The sequence below is a fragment of the Triticum urartu genome, chromosome 4 (genome assembly GCF_003073215.2).
Source record: "Triticum urartu cultivar G1812 chromosome 4, Tu2.1, whole genome shotgun sequence".
NCBI classification, from domain to species: domain Eukaryota; kingdom Viridiplantae; phylum Streptophyta; class Magnoliopsida; order Poales; family Poaceae; genus Triticum; species Triticum urartu.
The window spans coordinates 130,905,363-130,918,866 of NC_053025.1; the positions used below are offsets into that span (position 1 = coordinate 130,905,363).

Genomic DNA, 13,504 nt, shown 5'->3' on the forward strand with positions numbered 1-13,504 from the left:
ATCCACCGTACCGGATGAGGATCCGTCGTCGATCTCATCGTCCCGCTGGTTCAGCCACCCCGTCCTCCACCTCCAAGGAGCTGCCCCAACGTTCCCCTCGTCTTTCGCGCCACCTCCATTCCCACACCGCCATCTTCACCTGCACCACCGGAAGAGCATCATCATCACCGTTTCCTCGGATGAAGCTGCGGCCTAATCGGCGACACCAAAGAGGTTGTACACTAATCGCCGCATTTTCTTCTTGATTCGATCTCACAGTGCTGCCGGCGCTCGGTCCCGAGCCGACATGGCGCGGCTCCATCCACGGCGGCATCGCCGGCCACTTCCTCCATGGCATCGCTCCCTCGGCGGTGACGTCCACATCAGTAGGACCTGCTGCTGCTTTAGCTCTCACTCGCGCTGCTGCTCTGCTCTTGCTCTCGGTCGCCTGCCTGGTCTGCTCTTGCTATTGATCTTGCTCGTGCTGCTGCTCTCGCTCTTGCTCTTGCTTGCGATGCTGCTCCGATTTAGCTACACTTCACTCCGATGCCGCCGGGGTGAAGGAAGAACCAGCCGCAGCGGGGAGGGGGGCTCGCCGGAGAGGTACCCCACTATCTATATTAGGGTTCAGGATGGGGGCAGTGGTCGCCAGCGGTGGTGGGGCGTTGGCAGGGCGGTGGCGTGGGGATCGCCGGAGAAAAAGCTCAACACGGAGGGGGCTAGAGGGATGGCCGGGGCGGCGGCGGATCGGTGGGGGGGAGTGTTTTCGGGGCGGGCGGGGCGACGCACCGCTGGCCGCGGGCGGCGGGGCTGTTGTTTGGCCGGCTCAGGGGGGTGGAGGTTGAAGATGAACCGCAGGCCCTTGATTTCGTATCCAACGGCTGCAAAATTGACTGACCAGAGATGAAAAAGTCAGTCGACCGATGTGTAGCCTCACCTTTCTAGTGCGTTCAGTTTCGACAGCAAAATTCAGTTTCAACAGTTAAGTTCAGTTTCGACAGTTAAGTTCAGTTTCGACAGTTAAATTCAGTTTCGACAGTTAAGTTCAGAGATGAGCGGCTAATGTATTTTACATCTAGCACTTTGTGTTTATGTATTTTATGTCATGTATTGGAGATGCTATTAGAATTCCACTCTGGTTAACGTTGTTCGTTGTCTCTCTTGTCCTGCTTCAGCCTCGGCGTCGTACAACTCACCGGAGCTGCTCCAACGACGAAACCCTCCATCACAGTGGAGCAGTACCTCGAGCTCCATCTCCAGACGCCTAAGATCTTCTTCCCCTCCTCCGACAGCCAAGTCAGCCGGAGCATCCTCACCGGCCAACCCAATCACGCTGAGATCGACATGGCTTCGCCAAAGAGGTTGTACACTTGTTGCATCTCTTTTTTACTCTACATGTTATATATATTGTCCACTAAGCACACGTATTTGTTACTGTAGTGTCTCCTTGAAAGAAAAAACGTAGGAATTTTAATTTTCACTTGTCCTCCTTTTCAAATTCCTATTCATGAAGCACAAGACTAAGAGATAGTAGCATAATAGCATTATAACCGTACATTTTCTTGTGGTTTGACTTAATCTCACCATGCTTCTTTGCATCCTGTGATCTTCCAATTGTTGTGAATCAAACACCCAGATTGGCAGAAATCCTGTGTTTTTAAATTCTCTGTTTTGCACATGTATTCCTATCCTATTCCTGTCTATTTCCTATCCCTGCATCGTTGGAATCCTCCAATTCAAACAAGCCCTTACAGAATTACTTCTCTTACAAATAGTTGTCAAAGAAAACCTTGCGTGGTTTGTCCCGCTCCTGTTGCACCGTTGTCCACCCCAGCTCAGCTGCTTGAACGACAGAAGGGTCCAGCACAGCAGGGATCCGGCCTCCAGACTGTCTTTCACCGCCTCAGATCTTCTTCCCCGCCGCTGGCAGCCAGGAAAACTGCACTACCATCATCAACCGAGCAGATGACCTCGAGGACTACACGGGTCCGCAAGAGAGGTCGCACTCTTTCGTGTCTGCTTACGTTATGCATCGCTTAATATTACATGCTACTTTATCGTCCTGTTCACCATTTAGACTCTGAGTCAGCTCCAAACTAATGGTCAAACTTGAGTTTTTAAATGGTTGTGGGGTACATATCGGGGCCGCTATCAATAGTATCTATCTACTATCTGGTTAATCTCCGGTGTCTACTATGAGTTTCATGTTGGGTGGGAAACAAACAGTAAAGAAGCCATTATCTGTATTTTTTAACTGAAGTCATTATCAGCCTGCTATTATTGGTTTTGGGTCTATCCACAGGTTGCTACCATCACTCTGGATTTCTGCATGCACTCCTTACATAATCTCACTATGTTTTATTCCTATGCATGACAGTTATCGTAAACAATGGAACTGAACATGTAGAGCAAAAGATACGAGCCTTGCATGGCAATAAAATTCCATGCAGACGTCGCTCCATGGTAGGCGCAAAGGCAGCCCCCCTCCACGCATTTTGGATTGTAATCGAGAGGAAGATATCTGTTCTGAGGGGGATTCAGAAGGAGAAGACAACTCCTATTTACCCCTTGAGGTCTTCACTCTAACTTGGCATGCTGATGTTGGTTATATCATGCATATGGTGTCTTGCATTGCTTACTTTATACATCAAATATGTCATCTGCTTAGTTTAGACATCCTTTGTGTGAATGCCATCTGTTTAGTTTATTCATCGTTTATGTGAATTATGCAATGCCATCTTGTTTAGCCAGGCATCATTTATGTGAATTTTGCAATGCCATCTTGTTTAGCCAGGCATCATTTATGTGAATTTTGCAATGCCATCCTGCTTAGCCAGTCATCTTATATGTAAATTATGTCAGGCCATCCCTTTTTTCGTTACATATTACATTTGTCAACAATGTTATTACATTCAACTGCTCTTCGTGTGCATCAGCCATTTGACACGGTGATGGCAAATTCTGGAGTGAAAATAAGGTCTTCAGAGCAGACTATGCTATCTGACGAAGCACATATCTCGCTGGTTACGGATAGCTCCTCAGAGGAGGATTCAGAGACAGATGACCATTCCTATTCCCCCCACCCCCCCGAGGTGTATGCTCTAACTTGGCAGGGTTATGTTGCTCATATCGTGCGTATGATGTCTCGCATTGCTATGTCATTTGATTAGTTTAGACATGCTTTGTGTGAATGCCACCTGTTCAGTGTCTAATTACCATATATGTGAATTATGCATTGCCATCTTGTTGCAAGACATTATATATGTGAATTATACAATGCTATCTTGTTGCAAAGGCATTATATATGTGAATTATGTAATGCCATGCTGTTTAGCCAATCATCATGTATGTGAATTATATCATGCTATCATTTTTTGTATTATGTATTCCATTTGTCAACAACGTTTGTATATTCAACTACTCTTCCTGTGCATCAGCCATTTGAAGCGGTGATGGAAGTATCTGGAGTGAAAACAGGGTATTCAGAGCAGACAATGCTACCTGCTGAAGCAGACATCTTGCCGGTTACAGAGAGCTCCTCAGAGGAGGATTCAGAGACTGATGACTAGTCCTATTTTCTCCCTGAGGTCTATGCTCAAACTTGGCAGGGTTATATTACCCATGTCATGCATGTTGTCTTGCATTGCTTAGTTTTTGCATCATATATGGATTGCCATCTGCTTACTTGCTTACTATATAAATCATATATTTGAATTATATCATGCCATCATGTTTACATAGTACATACACATCATCTATCTGAATTATGGCATGGCAACCCATTTAATAAAGACATCATATAGTTATATCATCTCATCCTGTTTAGTGTTTACAGTCATCAGATTTTGAATTATGGCATTCTATCCGTGAATGTATGTGAATTATGGCATGCCAACCTATTTAATAAACACATTATATAGTTATGTCATGTCATCCTGTTTACATAGTCTCATATTTTGAACTATGTCTTTCCATCTTTTTAGTTAGCCATCATAATGTGAAATTGTGTCGTGCTATCCTGTTTAGTTAGCCATCATATATGTGAAATTGTGTCATGCTATCCTGTTTGGTTAGACAATATAAATATGAATTATTTCATGCCCTCTTTTATTCCCCACTATCCATTGCACCTGTCTATCATACAATGTCTATACTTCCAATTACTTTTCTTGTTTATCAGCCATTTGAATTGGAGAGCGTGATGGCAGTATCTAAGGGAGTAACAACACGGTCTTCAGAAAAGATAGTGCTACCAGTTGATGCAGATAGAACCACGGTTGTACTTGCCCAAGGACCAGATCCACCACACATAACCCAGACTCTCGCAGATTGTACCCCTACCCAGTTGGACAGAGAACCAGCTACACCCCTTCTAACCCCAACCCCGGCAGATAGTAACCCAGTTCCTGTTGACACAACACCGTCTCCACCACAGAGCACCCAAACACGAGCAGTTAGTAAAGGAACTGCAGTGCCCAAAGCACGAGGACCACCACTCTGAATCCCAACTCAACGCTTAAAGGAGAAGAAGATTTGTTCTCACGTCAGGTTCTGTAGCTATGGTTCATACTCCTTTGCTCTTGCATGACTGTATTTACTCATACCAACTATTTTCAAATTTGAAGGATGGAATTGAAACTCCAATGGCGCAACAGGTATGTTTTAAACCTGTTTCTTTAACTGGTTTGCTGTTGTAACCTGCTCTATGTTGATTTCAGTTTCAATTGAATAAACAGTTATGTTCTCATGTCATGCATATTACAAGTGTTGTTATTGCTCTATAGTTACCCACACTTATATTCTGTCTATTCTACTTTGTCTTGAACAAATATTATTTGAACTGTGTCTCTATCTTGATTTGGCAACAAAAACTAGAATGATATAGACCATAAAGTGACCATGGTACATAGATATATATTTGTTTCATGCTGTTATCCTGTCCACTTTACTACTGAACTCATTTACCAAAATGAGTTTCATATACAACATGGTAAACATGTGATGTGTCTGCTTGTTTCTCTTTTAGAATGCGGACAAAATATTGGAGAACAGTACCGCATTATCCAATGGTAAAGGAAGTAATGCAGATAAGGTTCAAGATAGTGAGACATCCTTGTTGGTCTCCAAGAAAGCTGATAAAAACTATCTTGACGACAGTGAGGGAACCCAAAAGTCATGTCTTGATGTAGTGTTCAAGTTACTGGCCACTACTGCTGGCACAAGCTCTTCGAACTCGCTGCCTGAATCAGTTCGTCTTCTTAAGTCTCAACTTCAAGTTGAAAGACATCGATCAGATGTGCTGCAACAGGAAGCTGAAGGACTGAGGAAGTCCCTGCAGAATTCAAATGCATATTTTCTGGTGCAACAGCAAGCGCTGGAGGATTTATGCGCCAAACAAGAGAAAGTTAATAAGCTTGCTAAGCATCTTGCCAGCATTATGGGTATCCAGAATATTGTTTCTTGAGATCTTCTGAAGTGGTTTCAGTTCTGGATTTGTTTTGCTGCGGCGTTTATTTGTGTTGGTCGCCAACTTTGACAACCAGTGTATATGATATGCTGCTTTGTTCCCTATATTTGCACTGGTGGCGAACTTTGATGCCCAGTGGATGTAATATGTGTAATAGCCGTGATAGCCTAGCGTTAGTTGCTTGCTTATTTATTTCCTTGTTGTCTTGTTTATTTGTTTGCTTCTAGTCATTGCAGTTCTTTTTCCGCGGTTAGCTAGTGGCTGCAATAACCTATTTTTTAAAACTAGGCCACAATAACCATGGGCTAATATTTACTGTAGTGACACTGGGCCTCCTACTGGCCATAGAAACAGTGGGCCTTCTACGAGCCGTAGAAACAATGGGCCTTCTACGGGCCGTAGAAACAATGGGCCTTCTGTGGGCCGTATTATCAATGGGCCTTATACGGGCCGTATAATCGATTAGCCAAACATGGGCCAAACAGACCGCATTATGGCCGTAAACGGGCTAGAGTTGGAATCGTCTGTTCGTGGGCCGACCATAATGGGCCATCGTTAATAGGCCGTATTTGATGACGCTATGAAACGGCCCAACATATTAACAGACCACAAACGGGCCGACTATAACCACGGGCTGAATTTGGCCCACAAGTAGAAAATGACAGTAACGGGCCGTAAGTAAACGAATGCTGGAAATGAGCCCAAGAATAAATGGGCTCTGAGAAGGCCGAAAGATAACATGGCCTGGAAACGGCCCAACGGAATAACGGGCCGTTAATGGGTATAAAGTGATACACTGTTCATTACGGGCCAGTTTCACCACGGGCGTTAATGGGTGTAAAGTGATACACTGTTCATTACGGTCCAGTTTCACCACGGGCCGTTAGTAGGCCAAGAGTTACATAGGGCCTCATATGGGCTGAAAGACGTCATGGGCCATACATGGGCCAGAAGTGAAAACGGGCTGGAATCATATTGGATGGCCCAGATGACGCTACTGAGCCTAATTCGGATAGGGCGTAACGGGCCTTGGGTTAGCGGGCTGTAAATGGGCTATATTCGAATAGGTCGTTAACAGGCTTTCCATGGGCCGGCCCGCCAGCTTTTGACCAAGTCAAACGGGCCAGACTTTTCACAGGAATGGGCCTCTGTTGGGCCGTGCCACGTGTCGACGTATCATAGGCGCCTTCCGTCCAATGAGTGATTGACATCTGTCCCAATGATGAGCCGACACGTGTTTCCTCCAGCCAATGATGATTTTACACATGGAAAATCCCCATTGGTCAGGGCTGTTAACAGGTTATCGGATCCAAAGCCTGACCGGATAGCTTCACGGTGTTCCGTTGCGGTGGATGTCACGTGTCGGTCACCCTTAACGAAAGCACTTCTGTGACGCGTGATTTATTGTCATGGAAGTGGACACTTCCGTGATGATAATTTTGGTAATGTCATGGAACACTTCTACGACAGCACAGGTATGACTATCTTGATTCTGTCATAAATTTGTCATGGATGTACATGCATGACAGAAAACGCGACCTACTCTGACAAACACGTATCATCACGGAAGTGTATTTTTTTTGTAGTGTCCTGCTCCCTCTCCCTCGTGTGCTCCTCCTGTGTGATTTCGATTTGATTGTGTGATTGACTGATTGTACTTCATGGTGCTTGCACTTCCAAGGACAATTTATTCCAGTGCCCGATTCATTGTCCGTCTCAACCAAACCTCACATGGTGGTGCGAATTTATGCTAGGTATATGCTTCTCTCTCCCATCAACTCCTCTGATTGTTCATTTATTTATTTTGAATTTCTCAAATTTTGGTATGTGCATTTGGCCTTATAAATTTAGACATTTTGTTTCTTCATTTGGTTTGCTATAGGAATAAATGTTCCAGGGTTGGAGAAGAGGGGGTTGAGCAGCAGCTGAGCTTAGGTGAGTGCTCAGGTTGATCACCTGCACCAAGAAAAGTGTGATGCCAGTTATGCACTTTCTTTTCATAGAATGTTGGTATCTGTATCTTGCTGAATGGACAGAGCTAATGTTCAGTTCATTGTCTCAGGTACAGAGCTAATGTTTAGTTCATTGTCTCAGGCATGGATTTACAGATTCAAAATTTTCTTGTACACTTGCTCGGCGCACACCAGCTAGGCAGGCCAGGGGATGAAGGTACGATGCAGTGAGTGCAGCAGCGGCAGCGGGGAAACCCCTCCTAGCCTAGCCTCATCCCTAGCCTCTACCTGCAGAGGAGAACCCCAGGAAAGCTAAAAGTTTGTGGAGGAGCGCCGACACAGGTGAGCATCTTCCTATTTTTCTTCATCCTTTCCTCAACTTCCATGGTAACCTGTGATTTTTTCTTCCAGTTTTTAAGAGGGTATTTCGGACTTAAGATTGATCTGGTAGTGCACGTGGTGTGGTGTGCCATAAGCAAGAATATCTTATCTGCGCCATGACAATAAGGGCTTGCTGCAGCCAGGCAGTTCTTGGGAGTATGGTGCTTCGATTTGGTTCCTATGGTGGTATCTTCCCTCCCTTCTCCCTCCGCCTATTTCTTACTTATGCTTTGATATGTTGTATTGGCGTAAATTATGTACTTGGTTGAGTCCTACTTGCTTATTGAGATGAATCGTTTACAAAGTTATAGTGTTATTTTCAGAATTTGTAGTGACACTGTTACCTTCAGAATTTGAGATGAACCATTTCCAGGGCGTATATGGAGAGCCTAGAAGCAGCAGGGGTCCACGGAGCAGCGGATGCGGTCGATGGAGTAGCAGGAGCAAGGAGCTCGAGATGGTTCAGGTTTGCCTCCACTTGCTCTCTTATTCGTTGGTATACAGCTAGGTTGTTATATACAAGTTGTTCATCTTTATACAACTAAGTTTTTGCGGCATTTTCTATTGTAGGAAGAGTGCCTACAGAGATTACAGAACTGGATAGAGGTGCCTTATGATAGTATAGCTAAAGAACAACAGGTATGACACTGCCACCTATGTGTTTCATTTTTATTTGTTGTGATATTTCACACACCCCATATTGGCACCCCCTCTATATTCCCACTCTTATAGACTTGCAGAAACACATGTTGCTTGTCTCTATTTATCTTGGTCTTTACATTATAAATTAAAACGTAGCTGGAAAGAATTATGGGTCATTTTGGCATGAAGCTCGAGAATGATAATACCACCTCAAGTGGGGATAAAGCAGAACAAGAAATAGATGAGATGTAATTACTGAAACTAGAAAAAAAATACTATTCTAATTATGCATATGTAAAGTCATGATTATGTGTGGACCAGATGTGTGCTTTTTTCCATTGCATACGAGATTGTCGGTTAAAAGAGTTTTTTGTCTTCCAGCAATGAGCTTTCATTTTCATTGTGGAGGTTTGTTCGGTTCATCTCCTCTGGTTATTTTTTTCAGTTTGTCTCTTCAGAAGTTTGGGTGCCTCTGTTTTGCTACTTTTTAGTTCTCATCATTAAGGTTTGTATCTTTCCTCCCCTCTCGGATTGTTGCATCCTTATTGTGTCTCATCATTAAGGTGGCACATACAAGTATTAATTTGTTGAGTTCTGCTAAAGTACCGCTGAAAATTCAAATTCTATATACTTTACTTTTGGCTATACACGAGAATACAGTACACACATTTGATTAGTGATTAAATGTGAAGACCATTGTGCATGTTTTTCTGAATGTGGATTAATTAAATTTTATTGCTTTATGGTGAGATGAATATGTTGATTATAATGATATAATGTTAAGAGATTTTCAAGTGTAAGCTTGTAGCAAATTATCTTCTAATCCAGACTCCATATCATTATTTATATTGTAACACAAATGTGTTCTATTATACTCCCAGCCTTGGTACATGAAGGCATGATATTACCCCTCTCCCCCTGCCCCTTCTATGTATTTTTGATTTGTTTGTGTGACTATTGAATGGTGCTTGCAGGTCCATGGACATTGCCAGAATTTTCACTTTATTGCAGTGTCGTATTTTCAGATCTCATGTTCCTCAAGGTAATGGACAAGATTGTGTTTTTGGTAGTATGGCACCATTACAACATTTTCTATTCTGTCATTCATTTGTTATGCACCATATTTAAGGAAATAGAGGAGGCTTGTTTGCTATTGTTATGAATCTGTTTCTGAATATTATTTGTAGATTTATGTTTGGAAACACCAATCACAGTAATGTTTTTGTGTCTGTAGATAGATTTGCATATTTCATATACTAATATCGAAATTGAAAAATTGTAAGAAATATGGTTGGAGATGTCATGTAAACTGGTAGTTTTCTTAAGAAAATCATTGTCATGTAATCTGATATATCATTAGGTTATTTGTAATACTGCTGCAATTTCTTATATAGTTACAATAATTTAATGTGTAGGTGACAAGGCTTTGGAGCCATGGTTTTCTTAGGTAGCTTTATTTTTTTCCGACAAAGGGTGAATTTTATTACTCAAAATGAAGCATCAAGTGGATACAAACATAATGGGCGTACACCCGGCCTCTGCATAGTTAGGATGCACACAACCAACACTAACGCACACATACTTAAAACATGCCGGCAAAGAACAAAGTCATACAAGACCAAAGCTATACCTAAGCGATAAAAAAGTGATCAAAACAGCGATCGACAAAGTACTACAACGACCATATCCGCACCAACCATCTCTTTGACACCACAAGGACCATAAGATTCTTCAACAACAACGTCTTCAAGAAGGAAACAACGCCCATGCGCCACCGTCACCGGATTCGACCATCAAATGTCAAATGCTAGGTTTTCACCCTAAAGAACAAGTCCGAACATCCAAGCAATGCCTTCAACAAGGTAACGATGCGAAAGCATCATCATTGCCAGGTATACCAACTCTGGCCATACCTAGGGTTTTCACCCCGGAGCTCGAGACAAGGTACTCGAGAAGCACCACATCAAAGTCAACATGTGTTGTCGCCACCATTTTTCCGCGATTCCAGCAGTTACATGTGTTGGGCTAGAAATCACCCTCGTTACTGCACAACCATTCCCTCTGCGTCAAGTCGCCGTCCAGAGATTGCATGCCACTGTCGAAGACTGACTGACTAACTGGAGTGAGACACACTGAAACCCATAAAGAAGCCTTTTGCGTGCATCTCGCAATGTCGTCAGTATAAACCGCCAACAGTAGTCACTGGATCTGGAGAAAGAAACCATCACAAAGACCTTTCGTGACCATCGCAATCCGCAGCTGGGGTGCCGCCATACGTAGGCCAAAGTGACTACTAGACGGACCATCGCTGCGGCGGAGCACACTACACCAGACAGTCACCTCACAGGAGAGAGTGCCGCCCAGGCCCATCGGACGCCATGGCCGGATCTGAGAACGACACCTTGCAGCGTTCATGCGCCGTCATGGACATCATAGCCGGGTTGCGTGACCTCTGTCAAGCTTGTCGCCAGGCACACCGGGCTGGTGCTCGTGGCGGCTGCAGCCAGCAAGAGCCGCTCCGAGGCGACACCACGCCCCGCGTGCACCAGATCGAAGCGAGCAGCACATCCCGCATCTGCTTGTGCTGCTTCTCCTGTACTGCTGCGTGAATCTGCTGGTCCAACAGAGCTATTTATTAGCGCTATGAACCGCCGCATCTACGCAGAGGCTGATGCGGTGCCGCCGGAGTTTCATCGTCGCTGCTGCTCACTTCTACTCGTCGCTGCGGAACTGCCGGGGCCCCGCCGCCACCGTCGACCGCACGGGTTTTGCCCGGCGGCGGCGAGGGAAGAGAGATCGGAAGGGAGGTCGCAGAAAACTGGATCGAGATCGCCTCCCGTGTCGCCCGTCCGGACAAAGCTAATCTCTTTAGGTAGCTTTATTAGGGCATCGAACTATTTGGTGCTACAATTGTTGTAAATGTCTAACTTTGTAAGATATTCATCATTGGTTCATCATAGTATGCTTTCTTCTGTGCCTTGTTTCACAGGCTTGCTCTCACTGCTGCTCTAGACAGGGAACGTTGATGACAACATACAGGTAACTCTTTCGAAATCATGGATAGCATAAATATACAGTTGTATGATTAAATTTGAGGTTATTTCTTAAACCGGCATATACTTTCCTTGCATTGAGAGCACAATTTATAATCAAATGGAAACGGCATACCTTTCTTTACTTGGAAGTTGGAACATGGCATCCAGCGGAGGAAGATGAGTACCATATATGTATATCAGTTTATCGCGAGCTCTAAAAAGGTTTTCGTCTATTGCTTTCGCACATCAGGCTTTTTCCTGATTGTCGCCAGTACAAAAAGAGCTTGCTGACATGTATAGAAGAATGGAATACACGTTCTTGAAATGAAGCAACTTATTAAACAAAACCATGGCGATGTGTACTCCTTGCCGCTGATTTATTGAGATCCAGCTGAAAATAAGGGGAAAACAAACATCATCCTGCCATTAAGTTATCTCATATTTATGGAGAAAAGTTACACAGTTAGCTATTGCAAAAATACTAAAATTCATGTATGTATCCGGCTTCATTATGGAGTTGAGAACGAAATCATTGGAATTCTTATGTTGAGAAAAGGCCAATGGAATATTATTATTATGTGTTACAAAGTTCATACAAAGAATATATATTGTAGTGCTCTAAATATAAATTAAAATATTACTAGGGTCCTTGGTTAATGCATTGTTTTTTCTTTTCCATCCAGAATGATATTAGAAGATAAGGAATTAGTATGAGATGCTTTAGGGGGTTAAACAATTGGATAAGATTAAATACATGTTGTGCCGAATTGGCAGTCCTTCGTCCGTATTTTCTTGATAATGATGCACCATTTGGTGACAGGTTCTCTACAAAACTTAAATTTACACTAGAAATTATTTGTTTTTATGACACACAGCCGTGTAGCTGTGATCTTAGAGTTAAGATATAATGGAAAAGGGATCTGAAATGTGGTTTGTATGACCGAAAACATTCTTCACATATGGTTAGTTATGACCGAAGACAGTGTGCTGTTTTTTATTCCATGCTCCAAATATTTCATGTCCGATTCATAGACATCCTTGAATTGCTTAACGATGATGGCATGTTTGGTGTTCATATTTTTGTCAGCCAAATAATAATAGGTGCACTTGATTGTTTGAGGAAATGCCAACTGAAAGCTAAATTCAGTTAGAATTAGATTTGTGCACGTGTGTTCTTGATGCTTCATGTACGACCAGTTCTCTCGAATAATGAGTTACTCCCTTAATTTTACAATAGAGATAATTTGTCAAAATTGTGTTTTTGTGAACATGCATAGGGCCTCTCAGTCTTTAACCCTGACTATAAAAATCCATTGATGGAAGCCGGGGAGGGCCGAGATGAACATCCGGCTCCTGGGTCTAAGCCATCGAGATGATAGAGACGATGTTTCCATGTCATCTACTCCAGCAGCCGGACAAGGCATATAAAAACCATGGATCCTTGCTCCCCAGGCCGCAAAATGATCGCAGTGATATCTACGACCTCCTCCTAGGTGTATTAATCTCAATCTCATGTTTGGTTTTCTTCCCTTTTCTCTTCTAATGATGTAATTTCTTTTACTAAGATAACACCATGTTTGTTGTAATGCCTTATTTGATGTAAGATCCCTTTTCTACTTTGAATGAATTTACTGCATATATTTCTTATTTAGTTTAGTTCATCATTCAGAGACGATTGAATATTTTTGTCCTTCACAGGTTAAATGAGCATTGCAAGTATGTCTAAGTTCTCTTTCTTCAAGTGCTTCAAGTAAATGAAATTGTTTATTTCGAATTTAATACCTTTTCATAATAATCATAATGAGAGAGGGGTATGCTTCTCTCTCTCTCTGGGCAAATGTTACTTTAGACAACATGTACTAAGAAATAAAAACTCTGGAAATGTGTTTGAATCTCAGAAAAAGAGTTCGTAGTTCTTATTCATACTTAAAACACGTGAGGCTCTGCAAATTAAACCATGTTTTTTTTTCAAGGCGCATATGGATTTAGCAGACCACAACTAAACCGACTGTATATACATGGCCTGTCCTTAGTAAAGGAAACTATTT

General features: G+C 43.0%; 1 protein-coding gene and 2 long non-coding RNA genes across 4 annotated transcripts; all 3 read left to right on the forward strand.

Annotated features, from left to right (window-relative positions):
* The first annotated feature begins 7,088 nt into the window (after positions 1 to 7,088).
* On the forward strand, positions 7,089 to 7,650 carry LOC125553685. Of its 2 annotated transcripts, none has more exons than XR_007304152.1 (3): positions 7,089 to 7,200; positions 7,329 to 7,381; positions 7,594 to 7,650. It is a non-coding gene; the product is annotated as an uncharacterized LOC125553685 (long non-coding RNA). The 2 variants fall into 2 exon arrangements; XR_007304153.1 differs by lacking the exon at positions 7,594 to 7,650 and adding an exon at positions 7,509 to 7,565.
* A 385-nt stretch (positions 7,651 to 8,035) lies between these two features.
* Positions 8,036 to 9,681, forward strand: LOC125554655. The gene is made up of 5 exons (XM_048718142.1): positions 8,036 to 8,245; positions 8,350 to 8,418; positions 8,867 to 8,926; positions 9,396 to 9,463; positions 9,609 to 9,681. Exons 1-5 carry the CDS (start codon positions 8,138 to 8,140, stop codon positions 9,679 to 9,681), a joined length of 378 nt encoding a protein of 125 aa, XP_048574099.1. The 5' UTR covers positions 8,036 to 8,137.
* Positions 9,682 to 9,741: 60 nt separating this feature from the next.
* Positions 9,742 to 13,112, forward strand: LOC125553686. The gene is made up of 2 exons (XR_007304154.1): positions 9,742 to 9,868; positions 11,294 to 13,112. It is a non-coding gene; the product is annotated as an uncharacterized LOC125553686 (long non-coding RNA).
* Positions 13,113 to 13,504: the final 392 nt, after the last annotated feature.